Below are 14,185 nucleotides of genomic sequence, written 5' to 3' on the forward strand. Positions count from 1 at the left end.
TTTAACAATGTGTAGATGCTACGTTGCTGCCTTGAGCTCTTTTTGCACGGTTTGTGACGATGCATTTATCAAGAAATAGACAAAGTCTAACGACTTAATTGGGCTGCACTTTTTTCCACCTATTGTGCCGGTAGGGTGCTACAAATCGGGCATGTTTGGTTCTGCCTCCAATAGACCAACTAATTACATTTAACTTTATTCCAGTTTTCTTCAGCGCGCCATGGTTGACTCGTACCGATTCATCGTACCGCCAGCTAGTGCAAAAACCTACTGTATCTATCAACAGGGCACAGAAATACTAGAAGCTCTTCAACAGCCCAAGAGACGTTGGAATTTATATGCCCATGTTTTCCAAGGCGTGAAATTTTGGAGTGTTGTTGGTGGCAACCTCTGCTCTGACCACAATAAATGTGTTGCAAAAATTAACAATAGAAAATGGCAGGGTTTGGATGATGCCAGGTAATAGGCAGATCGTCATGTAGTGCTCATCAGCCTTATGTCACCCTATAGATAATTAGCTTAGCGGCATAGGTAATCTATCGGTCCATCCAATCACAAGAAATATTTAATTTTGGAGATGAAAAATGTTTTTTAATGTTGTGTTAAAAAGCGAGTTTATTTACTTTATCTTCAAATAGACACGAGGGACTAATGTGCCCCTAAGTCGCATATACATGCTCGTTCTGTTATTTCTTTAGGAGTTGCGGAGGGATCAAGTGTAAGGTCTGATTTTTTTGTGTTATTCTTTTTTTTAACTAAATTCTTATGTTTTTCTGCGTTTTCTTCGAACCATCATTCCCCTCTCTCTATATATATTTCATTTGTGAATTCGAAGAGCCCCCCTTGGAGTTTTACATGCACTTTGGAGCTAAAAATCATTTACAGGAAGACTGAAGACACATGTCCGACGCTTTATAAAAAAAAAAGGTTATTTTGATGTTGTGTTTTTTTTAAAAAAAACAAGGTTTTTTTTTTTACTTTATCTTCAAATAGACCTGAGCAACAAATGTGCCTCTAAATCAGAGATGGTCAAATGGGCGGTCCGGCCCGGTACAACACGGGCCTACTGAGGTACGGCCCGTTTAGGCACGACCCGTTAGCTAAATGCTTCGTGCTGTGCCGGTCCACGTACTTCGACTCCAGCTCAGGCATGACCCATTTAAGATTAAACTGTGCACTGTCGGCCCGCAGCACGGTACGCTCGATGATTTTTTTTAGCCTGTCAGGCCGTGAAAATTAAAAAAGATCACAAAAACTTACTTTCACTTAGAATCGAACATCCGATCTTATACTTATGAGTCAAACACACTGTCATTGCATCATATATTTTATATGGTATTAGATCTAAATAAATTATATAAAATACTAAAAAATATGAACAGTTAAACGGTCCGTGCCGTGCCGGTCCGTCGTGCCGCTGCTCCGGCCCAGGCGCAGCCCAAATCGTCATGCCATACCGGCCCGACCCGTTAACCGTTGTTCGTGTCGTGCCTGGATCATACCAATAGTATTATGTCTCGGATCGACTTATTTAAACATCTTTACTCTAAATTGCCTATAGATGATCGTACCATAGGAGTTGTGGAGGGATTATTGCGTAAGGTCTAATTCTTTTGTGTCATTCTTTTTTTAATCAAATTCATATGTTTTGCTGCATTTCCTTCGAACCATCATTTCTATAATGTTTTTTCATTTATGCGTTAGAAGAGGCCCTTGGAGTTTTACATGCATTTTGGAGGTAACAAATCATTAGCAGGGCGACACGTGTCCATTTATCTTACTAATTTCAGTTGATAAAGCCAAAATTGATCCGACGGAAACATTAATATCTCAGTACCAAATATTTATTATCCGATGAAAGAAAAACAAACCAAAAGAGGAGCTTTGAAGGCTTCAAACTGACTGGCCCTGGCGCTCCCCCTCGTCAACGGCTTTGTCTTCTTCCTCTTCCTTCTCCTTTTCTTCTCCCCCAACCTCTTCTCCCTCCTCTGAATTCCTCGCACCTATCTCTCTCTCTCTCTCTCTCGCGCGCGCGCGCGTGTATATACCAAAAAACATACTTCTGAAGCTGCGATCTCAGAAGAAAGGATCCGCCTTTGACTTCTTTTTTGGTGATTTGGGTACTTCCTGCGGGGATTCGAGTGCTTTCTTGGAGAAATTTGAGTTTCTGGAGAGGGTTTCTGTTTTCGCTTGAGAGATTTGTGCGGAGGGATTCACCTTGATCCATTTTCTTGGAGAGTTGGTGTTCTTAGCGTGAAAGAATCGAACTTTGGCTTTTCCTTGGGTGGCTTCTTATGCTTTGTTGAAGAAATCGCTTCGTTTCTTTAGGGAGGATTGGTGGTTGAATGTTTGTTCAGTTTGAGTAGTTGGAAGTGTGGCAGGAGGCACCTTCAATTGGGGTGGTTTTGGTGGTTTTCTGAAGAATTGAGTGCCAAATTTGTCACCTGCGCTTCTTGTTTTCTTGGGAGGGTTTGGTGGAAGAGCTTCCTTCAATCCAGTTCCACCTTTAGATGGATTTAGTTAGTTGAGAGGCATCTTCAGTTTGTCCTTGGTAAAAAGGCATAAACTTTTGAGTTCTGTGATCCTTTCCTGGGAGGATTTGGGGTGGAAGGAGCCATCTTTTGGTGCTACTTTCTGGTGGTTTGATCTAGGGCTGTCTAGGTGGTTGAGATGAAAGGAGCACTGTGCTAATTTTTGTTCAGGAAAGAGTCCAATTTAGTACTTCTCTGGGGAAATTTTGGCACTACTGTAGTTCTGTGCTTTCCTTTGGAGAACCGTGGTCTGTTCCTCCAAGAATTTGGGTGAAAAAGGAGCTAGTTTCAGAATTTTCTTTGTACAGACAGTGCTCAATTCCACCTCGCAGATCCAAAGTGACCGATGGCGGTGAGTAAATCATTTCTGATCTCGCATACTTGTCATGTTTAAATTTTGAGTTATTTGTATCTTGGTACAGCATAATACATTATGATTTGATCGAGGGCATTTGATATGTATGTCTTATGAATTATGATAGCTAATTGACTAGTTAGAAATAGAGTGGTTTAGGTAGATACTTTTGTTCAGCCTTGTCTTGTTCAAGTTGGAGAAATTTTAGACATTTCATGTTTGCGCATGTTTTTGCTATAGTTTTGATTTTAAATAGTCTGTTTGGAAGAAAAAGGGAGGCGTACAGAGACCTAGAACTATTGTTGAATGAGCAGTGTACTTACAACCTGTCTTAGAGCAACTCCAACCTGCTGCCTATCCAACTCCCCATTGTCAAAAATAGAGATCGACCCAAAAAGACAGCTCTCCAACTGCCTTGCTATATTTAGGCGCTCCCTATCCACTCCGTCTTGCTGGCCACATCTAGCGAGTGGGAGAGGCTCGCTATCTCCGTTCGCTATTCGCTACTAGACGATGACATGTTGACCCGTGTGAACAATACTCGTCAGCTCTAAACTTTTTTTCTCATCTTCTCTGTTCAAAATAGTGGTTTTTTGTTGCTTTAAAAATCCTAGAACTTTCTGTACGTGTTTCATAATTTATGTGCAATCCATTTTGATTGGATTCACCTAAAAATCCAGTGTAGAATTTAAACTAAAGTTATCCAAAAAATACTACTTTTATAACTTCTAATAATTGTTAGGGTCACAAATAAATTCCCAAAAATCTAAGAAAATTCACTAATATTCTTCTTATGTGATGGACTAATTTCTAGAATTATTTTCAGCCCTAGGTTATATGATGAAAAATGATTCTTTTGTAATGATATATTTATATGCATTTTTATCATTCAATGTGACATTCTTCTTCAATTCAATTTGAATTCAAACATATACAAAATTTAGCCGTTGGAAATATAGCCATTGCAAATAATTTTTATTTATAGGATACTAATAAAATAGAGGTGAGTGGAATTTAGAGAGCGAGATTTAAGGAATCGGTTTGAGTGCGCTGACAAATAGAGAGTGGAATTTGGATAGGAAGCTTCCTATGTAGGAGAATAAGGAGCCAAATCTGAGGGGTCAATTAGAGATGCTCTTAGTATGTTCTTGTGTGAACTGTTTCTGCTATGTATGCTAGGTTTATTTATGTTCTAGGTGTTTTTTTTTTCTAAGATTGATGGATAGCAAATGCTTTCCCAGAGAGGGGACATAAATCATAGTTGAAACTACTGAAACGGCAAAATTTCCCAATACTAAAGTAGAGTGCACTTGATCCAGATTAATCACATGACTTATTCTCTTCTTTTGCATGTACCATATAATTCATAAGTATCCTTTTGCACAGCAATCTACAAATATGCATTGTTGTCGAAATATCCCAGTGTTTAGGGGTTTCAATTCTCATTATTTCAGAAATAATGATTTCCGGAGTCCTGACTGTGAAGTCCTTAGCGTAGTTTGGGATGTTCAAGAACCCTTTTATATTTGCCAATTCTTTTCTCGCAAACTCATAAATATCCTAGAAACAGATGGATGATTTACATGCTTGTAAATCATAATCCTTAGTTTTAGGAACCGAAGCTCAGTTGGTTGAGAATGCGGATGTATGCATAGACCACCCAAGTTTGAGTTCTCTTTGACGTGAATTTAGATGTTTATTTCTTCTTATTTACAATGTCATATAGTTCCTCTTAGGTTGATTGAGTTTTTTTTTATAATCCTTAGTTCCTCCAAAAAGTTCACAAGCTTTTACAATTGATATGCTTTAAACAGCAACCTGAAATTCCTCCATTTGGGGACTGGGAAATCACTGGCAACACCCCTTACACACAAAAGTTCGAGGATGCACGGAAGAACAAGAAAATAGGAATTCCTTCCAACCCAAATGATCCAAGGCAGCATCCCGAACCTCCTCGCAAGTCGCCTTTGCATCCATCGGCGTACAAAGCTGATCCTCAAAACCAAGGCCCAAGGAATCCACCGCATCGAACAAGACCTGAAACTGATCCACATCGATACACCGAACACCCTACTCACCGTGAGCTTGCACCAAGAAGGCATGCAAATCCTCAGAAGGAGCAAGGGGGGAATGCCAGTGCACCGAGAAGCCCTTACAGAGCAGCTGCTGGGTCTGCTTCGCCAATGCAGGCAAACAACCAATCAAGGTCGAAGCACAGGTCGACGGGAATGCAGACTCCAGAAAGGAGGACATCGTTGGAGGGGCATGGACAGCATACTCCTGGAAGGAGCAGGATGAAGCAGAGCGGCCGAGGCTACGAAGTAATACCTTTCTGATCCTTGGCTTTTCGTTAGTCTGGAAATAGTTGGGCTAGAAGTGCCTGCAGAGTAATGTATTGTTGCTTTTGCATTTGTGAATCCAGCCTGAAGAGGAAGTGGCTGTACCGCCCTTTGGTGACTGGGATGAGGCAAATGCAGCATCCGGCGAGAAGTATACTGGTATCTTCAACAGGGTGAGGAATGATAAGTTATCACCTAACACTTCTGCCAGGCTACCATCAACTGCTACCGGTGGCCAGGAAAATAAGGTGAAACAGGTATGTAAAAGCTTGTCCAAAGTAAAATGTCGAAAATTCAGGCTGTCATAGGATTTTTCCGCTCAAACCTTTGTTTGATTTATGATTTCCTACAGAACAAGGGCAATGCTAGCTTTAATATCATGTATTATGTCTGATAGATGATATGTGATAAACTAAATAGTAATATGCAATTTGGTTATAAAATTCTATGGCAGTCGGTAACTAATCCCTTTTGTGCTGGCCCACTCTTCTTTCTGATATGTGAATATTAAATCATGATGCCTTTAAATTGGCTAAGTCCACGATGTTAATTTATGATGCCTTTAAATCTTCAGATGATTGGATTTTCCTTCAATATATTAAGACAAACATGAAAAGCCCTCTTATGAAGATCAAATCGTTTATGCTCAGCACAAGTAACATTGTGTGTCTCTAATTCATCCGTCATGTGATACAGAGTAATTTAAGGACTGATCTTTTTTCTCTTTTTCTCCAGACGTGTCCTTGCTGCATACTTTGAGAAAATGAAGATAGGATCTAAAGATTCATGGAGAATCCGATGCTACTCATGGATCAGATCACTATTCTTGTGAAGATTTTTGTTCACCGAACTCGTTTGTCATGTGCTACTCTTGTTTGTTGTTGGTGTGAGTATGTATTTGTAATTGAATTGTTGTCTCGTTTAAGTTCTTTGCTTATTTGGAACATACATAGGATGCCATTCAGATCTGTAAAGTATGGAGTGCGAATTCCCTTGCTGATAATAGAAGGTCTCTCGAAAAGTATCCAGAGATTCCATACCGATTATTCAGATATAAGCTAAAGCGTGCTTCCTTGTAATTGCATAAAATACAAGTTATTTTGGATATGCTATTGTTGGGGAATGTTCTGGCCTGAAAATATTTAGACGGTGCACTGTGGTATTACTATCGTTGTCATAGTATCTTAGCTACCATGTGATATGTGAAGGGGTGAAATATTAAAAGTACCCCTCTAGATATATGATTGTAATATAATATCTTATGAGCATGTTGGTAATTTTTTTCTATTCATTCTCTTTATAAATATGCCCTCCAAAATTAGGAGAGGGGGGACCCAGTGGTTTTTTCCCATTACACAAACGATATATCTCTCGCTCTCTCCTTTCCACTCGCAGACTCTGTCTCCAAGCTTGAACCTCCACTTATGAGTGAGGCTCTTACCGTATCTGTTCGGGGCACGCCCTACGTGTCCTAAAAGCGAGAGAAAGCACCAAGTGTCGCGAGCAAGACGCCGGCGTGCAGGCTACCTCCGGCTCGGATGTGTCATCACCGCGCGAGCAGGGGCGGTTTGATGCACGTGCAGCGACCACACCCTCTGTGCAAGTGAGTTGTGGCCAAAACTGTGTGCGTACGCGCACGCCAGCTCGTACTTGGCTACACCTGCAACTACGAGCTGGAGTACGCCCTTGCCCACCCTCCAGAGAGAACGCGAGGGCCTCTCGGGCCCCTTCAAACACGTCTGGGATAAAAGGGGATGCAACTGCGAGTGCCACTCCATGAGCACAGCACATTTGGCGTCTTGCTAGTGAAGAGCCCGCGCTTGCATGCCCAGACGAGTGTGAACGACGACTGTAGCATGCTACGAGCCGCTCTCGAGATTGTCTGGAGGCAAAGCACGTATGAGTGTGGCTCCCCATGCCCCCTCCGGCCTCGAGCGAAGGCTAACCCATGTGAGAGCAAAAGCAAAGGTAAAACTCATACGAACCTCCACGCACAAGATAAGTGCATGCACACATTTATTGTGCAACAGTTAGATATACCGTGTTCATTACTAGTGTCAGCTGTTGTTCAGTTGGACCTGCAAGTGGATTAGCTAGTACTTATGCTAGTATTTTCATCGTCACATGCTATTCTCTGGGCAAGCGTCCACTGCACCTAGTCACTGTTAGCTTTGGAGTGTTGGAAACCTTCATTTATTAACACTAAAGATCTGCACCCAAGCTAGAAAGATAATGGTGAAAAATGGAGTAGACCCGTTTAAATACCACAAGATAAGGTTATAAATGCTCCACCGTACATATGGTGATAGAGATAGAGCATGTAGCCAATAAAAAATAGACTATCCCACCTGACGCACACACTGTCCACAGCAGAGCATGGCGTCGCAACACTTGACGAAAGCTTTTGCGTTCACACCATGACCTAGGGATATTTACTCTCATGGTGTAAGAAATAGTAGTATATTTTATTTACCATATGCAGAAGAGATAGTAGCATTCATGTGGACGGTACGGGAGAATATCTCTTAACTTTTGTGGTACCCACGTTTTCTTGGCGCTAGCAAATTTGTGCCAGCTTGTCAGAACATTTAATGCACCTTTACTGTGATCACTAGCTCCTATGGGTTGTCGTAATACCATACACATATTCTAACAAATGCATGCAGCTGGCCGAGGGCAACCTTGAGCGTGTGCTTAGCTTTGATAGGTCCTCGAGTGGCGTCAACATGATGTTCGTCGGGCCGCTACAGAAGTCGAGCGCTCTGCACCGTCTCCACAGACCACGCCGGAGGACGGGCACTCCGAGATACCTTCATGCTCCACGATGTCTCCACAGCCTCCGCTTCTCCGCACCTCCACGCGTGAAGCCACCGAGCGAGAGCCTCCCTGAACCACCATGTTGGAGCCTGGCTCGGAGCCTGACCGGACCAGAGCCTCCCCCATACTCCGGAGCCTTGCCATACTTCGGCCTCGATGGGCTCCGGCCTCGCCGACCTTCGGTGCCTCCATGCCTTGCCATACTCTAGAGCCTCATCGGAGCCCTTCCGCTTGTCGGACCACCTCCGCGCTCACTACCGGAGCCCTCCGTGCTCACGATCGAAGCCCTCCGCACTCACTGTTGGGTTAAGCACCAAACAAGGAGCACACACAAGTACTGAAGAGAAGCTAACACTCAGACTCAACACGAACACACACGCGAGCACATGCACACAAAGAAGAAAGCTAATACTGTGTAGGGATTGGTGATGTCTTAAGAGGGGGGTGAATTATGACACTTAGAACTATTTTGCTCCAAAAATAACACAAGATAAATCTATATCAATTTCTATCTAAATATGCTCTAGGTTTATCTAGTGTGTCTACTCTACTGATCAAAGCGCTTGTAACCTATTTAAGAAGGTAAATTGTAAGTAAGTAAATACAAAAACGTAAATAAGATAGAGAGAGCAAACTCGGCACAAGGATTTTTTCCGTGGTATCGATGGCATGAATGCCACCCCTAGTCCACATTGGAGCTCCATAAAAAGATATGCTCCCGTTCGGCACCCAGTCATGGCCTTTGAGCCACCAAGTCACAAAGACAAGACCTCCACCCGGATAAGCCACTAAGCCACCAAAGCAAGGTCTCAACACTAGCCTCTCTTCCGGTTCCTCGTCGTCGTGATCACTTCGGAGCTTAAGCCCCAAAGGCAAGGATCTTTGTGTCCCCACATAATCACCTTGGCACCGCTCCACACCAAGTCGGAGGGTCAACAAACTTGCCGGCGTATCAAGAGGTACAGTGTTGGATCACTCCTTGATCCACTCTCTAGGCAGCAATCACCTAGTAACTCACTCTCTAGGTTTATAAGCACTAATCACTCACTAGTCTTGTGCTTAATCGCCTTGGATGATCATTTTAAGCACCTTAGTGGCTTGGATGTCTTCTCAGGTGTATATGAACTTCTCTAGCTCCAGCTCCCTCAAATGACTAAGTGGAAGGGTATTTATAGCCTCAAACTCGCCCACTAGTCGTTATCCCAATGACTCTGAAAAGTTGTTCATACCGGATGATCCGGTGAGAACAATAGTACTAACACCGGATCATCCGGTTAGTACATTCTCACAAACTAGCCGTTGGAACCCCACTCAAGCCTCTCTGAACACCGGATACACCGGTTTATACTCCATTTTCATCATCGAACTTTCCGGTGAGTATACTTTAGCCATCCGAGCTAACATCTTCTCTGTGTAAATTGTTCCGGTGTATTCTCCGGTGCACATCACTTCATCATCGGACCATCCGGTGCGTTATCCTCAGCCATCTGAGCCAATTCAACCCTCTCTGGAAAATATGCTCTGGTGTACACACATCTTCAGAGCACCGGACCTTCCGGTGTGGTCACTGCATTCTCCACTTTGCCAACAATGCTCCGGTGCTTTTCTCCGATGTGTTCAAATTAATCACTGGACTATTCGGTGAGGCTTTCATGCCTCTGTCCCCCTTTGACTAAGATGCTCCAGTGAGTGCAAATACATAGAGCACCGGACCATTCGGTGTAGTCATTTCTCCTGAGACTTTTTCCAATTCAATCAAACTTTATCCCAGCTTTGGTGGCTTCTTCATGTATTGCATCTATGAGACCTACTAACATATATTCTTGACAAACATGTTAGTCCCAATGACTATATTATCATTAATCACCAAAATCACAATCGTGACTTAATAGGGTCATTTTCGCTACACACTGCTTACACCACATAAGCTCACAAACTGAATACACACGAGAGGAACACCTCACGGTTGGAGCTCCGTCCAGCTTCCGAAACCCACTGGCTCTACGATCGGAGTCTGTCTGCCTCGGTACTGACAGAGCCCATCTCCGTCCACCGGAGCCTCCAAGCTGTGCCTTCTCTAGCCTCCAGAGTCTCCGACCATGACTAAACCAGAGCCTCTGAGCCGCGTCCACTCCGGCCTCCAGAGTCTCCGGCCATAACTACACCGGAGCCTCCAAGCCATGCCTACTCCAGCTTTTGGAGTCTCCGGCCACGATTGCACCGAAGCACCCAGCCGCGCCACTCTAGCATCGCCTACACTGGTTCCAATGCCTCCGATCATGCCGCTCCGGTGTCGCCTACACCAGCCCTGAAGCCTCCGGCTGCTCCACTCCAGCATTGCCTACCTCGGCTCCCATGCCTCCAGCATGCCACTCCAGCGTCACCTGTATCGGCCTTCGAAGCCCCCGACCGCTCCACTCTGGCGTCACCTACACCAGCTCTGAAGCATCCAGCTGTGGCCGGGCCTCCTCCGACTCGCTGCCACACCAGAGACCTCCTCCAAGCTCTGGTCGCGCTGGAGTCTTCCTTCGGCTCAGGCCACCTCTGTGCTGAAGTTGGAGCTATGACCCACCTCACCGGAGGCCGTGCGTACTCATCAGAGGCCAGGCAATGCTCTAGGCATTCACACCAGAGGCTGGGCTGCCCTCCGGCTGACTCTTTGTCGGAGGCTGAGCTTCGCATGGCGGAAACCCCTCCGTGCACCTCACCAAAGGCCTTCCGTGCTCCCGCCGGAGGCCTCACCCAAAGGCCACTCACCCAGAGCTAGGCTCCCCGCCGGAGCTTCACGTCCTTGCCCCGGGCGCTCATGCATTAGATCAGCTAATGTCTGTTTCTTGCTAGCCTTCATCATTGCACTTAGCTTCCCTATGCATGCACGTTTTGCGAGCTCTGAGCTGCTCGCCAGAGGAGGTGCTCTGGCCATATTCCATGTCGAGGGTCGAGCTCCTCGCCGGGGGCCTCGCTTCGGCCACCTATCTCGACAGAGGCCGCACTTCAACCGCCACCCTCCGTGCTCGTCGACCGAGAAAACCCGCCTCCTCAGGCTATGTCGGCTGCTGCAAGAGCTCGAACAAGCTAGCTTGCCCCTATAACCTGTGAGCAGCAATGCGAATTAGCATCTTGGGCTGCATGGGGTAGGTTGGCTACATGCATAATCAATATAATAAGGTACGTGCTAAACCACTAGCGCATAGTCTTTCATGCATTCCTTTGGAAGGTAGGTGTTACCCTGCTAGTGCATGTTCTTTGCATGCATATCCTTTACAAGGTAGTACTGGTGCATGGTCATGCCCATCGCAAGCTGAAAAACCCGGCGACTGGCCAACATGTGCCAAGTGTCTAAGCGCAACATGTGTATTTAATGTTTAGCAGGCATGCACTCTTTTCCTCACACATAAAAGGAGAAGGGCATTAGGCCACGAGCGCCACGTCTGCATGTAGCTCTTGTTTTTGTTGTGATATCTGCATGCATGAGCGCATAGTTTTCTCTATTTTTTAGGAACCAAAAATAGGACCTTGAGAGGGCCTGGGAGCAAGGAGTGGTTGAGACTCAGCTTTGCAAGGACCAAACTGGTGGACCCCCTTCAGGCGTGCGCGAGCCCCTCCAGCCTCGCCGGCTCCACCTCCAGCCCGACAAGACTCTGGCCGCGCGTGCCTGAAGTAACGTGCCTGAACTCCTACTGATCACCAGGTACGCCCCACCACTGTCGCCTTAAGTTCAGCATCGCTATTTACTTTCGACCTTTACACGACATTCTACTGCAATTAGCTATTCACTAGCAATGTAAAACATCAAAACTTAAAGTTATACCTTTGTCTGGCATGCGCTAAGAATAGCCATCTAACCTAGTCATAACTTATGCTGCAACTAGCTATTCGCTGACAATAGTAGACAACAAAACTTAAGTCATATCTCTGTTCATAGTAGACATCAAAACTTAAGTTATATCTTAGTTTGGCATGTGGTAAAAATAGCCGTCCGAACTAGTCATAACTTATACTATAACTAGCTATTCACCGATAATAGTAAGGTATCAAACTTAGCTTAAGTTATGCCTTTGCTCAAACAGTGTATAGACATCAAAACCCTCTTCATCGATAGCATAGCCTCGGTGACGGAGATTCATTAAATACCTCCGCATGAGGAGATGTCTTAAAAATCTCCTCACCAATAGCATAGCCTTAGTGGCGGAGAGGTCTTAAAGACCTATCATATAAACCCTCCAGCGTCTTGAAGTCAAAGCCTCCGTACCCGATCAACATTGGACCCTCTGTTATCTTGAAGGCCTAGCTATCTCCATGACGGCTACGTCATGCATCCTCTGACATCTTAAAGGCAAAGCCTTCATGCCAGATCAGCATTAGACCCTTCGTCATCTTGAAGGCCTAGCTAGCCTCCGTGACAGCAGCAGCATGCATCCTCCGGTATCTTGAAGGCACGTGCTGGATTAGCACTGGACCATCTGTCATCTTGAAGGCCTAACTAGCCTTCGTGACTGCTGCGGCATGCATCCTCTGGCATCTTGAAGGCCTAGCCTCCGTGCCGAATCAGCATTGGACCCTCTGTTATCTTGAATGTCTAGCTAGCCTCTGTGGCGGCTACGACATGCACCCTCTAGCATCTTGAAGGCCTAGCCTCCGTGCCGGACTCGTGAGGACCATACGACATCTTAAAGGCCTAGCCTCCATGCCAGAGAGGTCTAACACCTTATGTTCCAAAAAATACGGAAGTCACGGCAAACCGCTGGCCAACATAGAATTCAGTTTTGCCCCCAACCAACGCAACTAAGCGCCCCTAAAAAATCACACCCTTCAGCCGCTAGCGACCACATAGTGTGAGGAGGCCAGGAAAGAGAAGACAAACGAAGCGTTGGTACGACCAAAGTTAAAAGGTGAAAGTCAACACAGTACAATTTCATTCATACAACATACATGCGTACATAGGCATACGCGTGGTACAACCGCCTTAGAAGCTTCCTTGTCTCCGCTAAAGCCATGGCATTAGCGCTAATAAAATGCGCCCTTCACCCGCTCATGGCCGAAAAGCGCGAAGGGGCCGGGGAGTTAGGGAGCCAAAAGGCTTGGTCGATCTTGCACATGTTACAGAATTTTGTTATTCCCTGTCTGAACACATTATGTTCGAAACCCTTCGGCATCTTGAAGGCAAAACCCTCCGTGCCAAAGAGGTACTTATTCTCCAAACAATTATAGGAATAATGCAGGAGCTGAAATTCCAACAAACTTAAGTGGGACTCGGAATATGTTGGCTCCAGACGACCCCACATCACCTCAGCCTTGTCGTCGACTCCACCTCCAGCATCAACCGCTAAGGGGGTAGCGGACCGCCTTAGCCTCACTGATGACTCCGCCATCGAGGGCTCCGGATGGCTCTACCCTCGTCACTCCCCTCAGCCTCGCCATTGACTCCACCTTCGGCATTCATCACTGAGGGGGTAGAGGGCTACCTCCGGCTTCCACCGCTGAGGGGGTAGCAAGCTGCCTCAGCCTCGTTTTCCACTCAGCCCTCGACTTTCCACCGTTGAGGGCTCCGAAAGGCTCTGCCCCGTCACGCCCCTCAGCCTCGCTGTCAACTCCACCTCTGACATCCACTGCTGAGGGGGTAGTAGGCCGCCTCAGTCTCACCGATGACTCCGTCTCTGGCTTCCACCACTAAGGGGGTAGCGGGCTGCATCAGCCTCACCGTCTACACTACCTCCGAGGGCTCGGGATGGCTCTTTCCCATCATGCCCCTCAGCTTCAGTGTCGACTCCACCTCCGGTATCCACCACTGAGTGGGTAGTGGGCCACCCCAGCCTCACCGAAGACTCCGCCTTTGGCTTCCACCACTGAGTGGGTAGCATGCTACCTCAGCCTTGCCGTCTACTTCGCACTGGATTCTACTGCCGAGGGCTTTAGACAGCTCTACAACGTCACGCCCCTCAGCCTCACCGTTGACTCCGCCTCCATCATCCACCGCTGAGGGGGTAGCAGGCCACCTCAGCCTCACCGATGACTCCACCTCCGACTTCCACCGCTGAGGGGGTAGCGGGCTACCTCAGCCTCGCTATCAACTCAGCCCTTGGCTTCTTCCGCTGAGGGCTCCGGATGGCTCTACCCCCGTCACACCCCTTAGCCTCATCGTC

General features: G+C 46.1%; 1 protein-coding gene across 1 annotated transcript; it reads left to right on the plus strand.

Moving 5' to 3' along the window:
• Positions 1–1,957: 1,957 nt before the first annotated feature.
• LOC133888204 (RPM1-interacting protein 4-like) lies at positions 1,958–6,249 on the plus strand. The gene is made up of 4 exons (XM_062328357.1): positions 1,958–2,883; positions 4,701–5,207; positions 5,309–5,482; positions 5,961–6,249. The coding sequence occupies exons 1-4, from the start codon at positions 2,878–2,880 to the stop codon at positions 5,982–5,984; spliced, it is 711 nt and encodes a 236-aa protein (XP_062184341.1). The 5' UTR covers positions 1,958–2,877; the 3' UTR covers positions 5,985–6,249.
• The last annotated feature ends 7,936 nt before the right edge of the window (positions 6,250–14,185 follow it).

Source organism: Phragmites australis, chromosome 13 (genome assembly GCF_958298935.1).
Source record: "Phragmites australis chromosome 13, lpPhrAust1.1, whole genome shotgun sequence".
Lineage (NCBI taxonomy): Eukaryota > Viridiplantae > Streptophyta > Magnoliopsida > Poales > Poaceae > Phragmites > Phragmites australis.

Coding starts and splice junctions, on each gene's coding strand:
- LOC133888204 (XM_062328357.1), top strand. Junction 5,208..5,308: donor AGAGCGGCCGAGGCTACGAA/GTAATACCTTTC, acceptor TTGTGAATCCAG/CCTGAAGAGGAAGTGGCTGT. Junction 5,483..5,960: donor AGGAAAATAAGGTGAAACAG/GTATGTAAAAGC, acceptor CTTTTTCTCCAG/ACGTGTCCTTGCTGCATACT.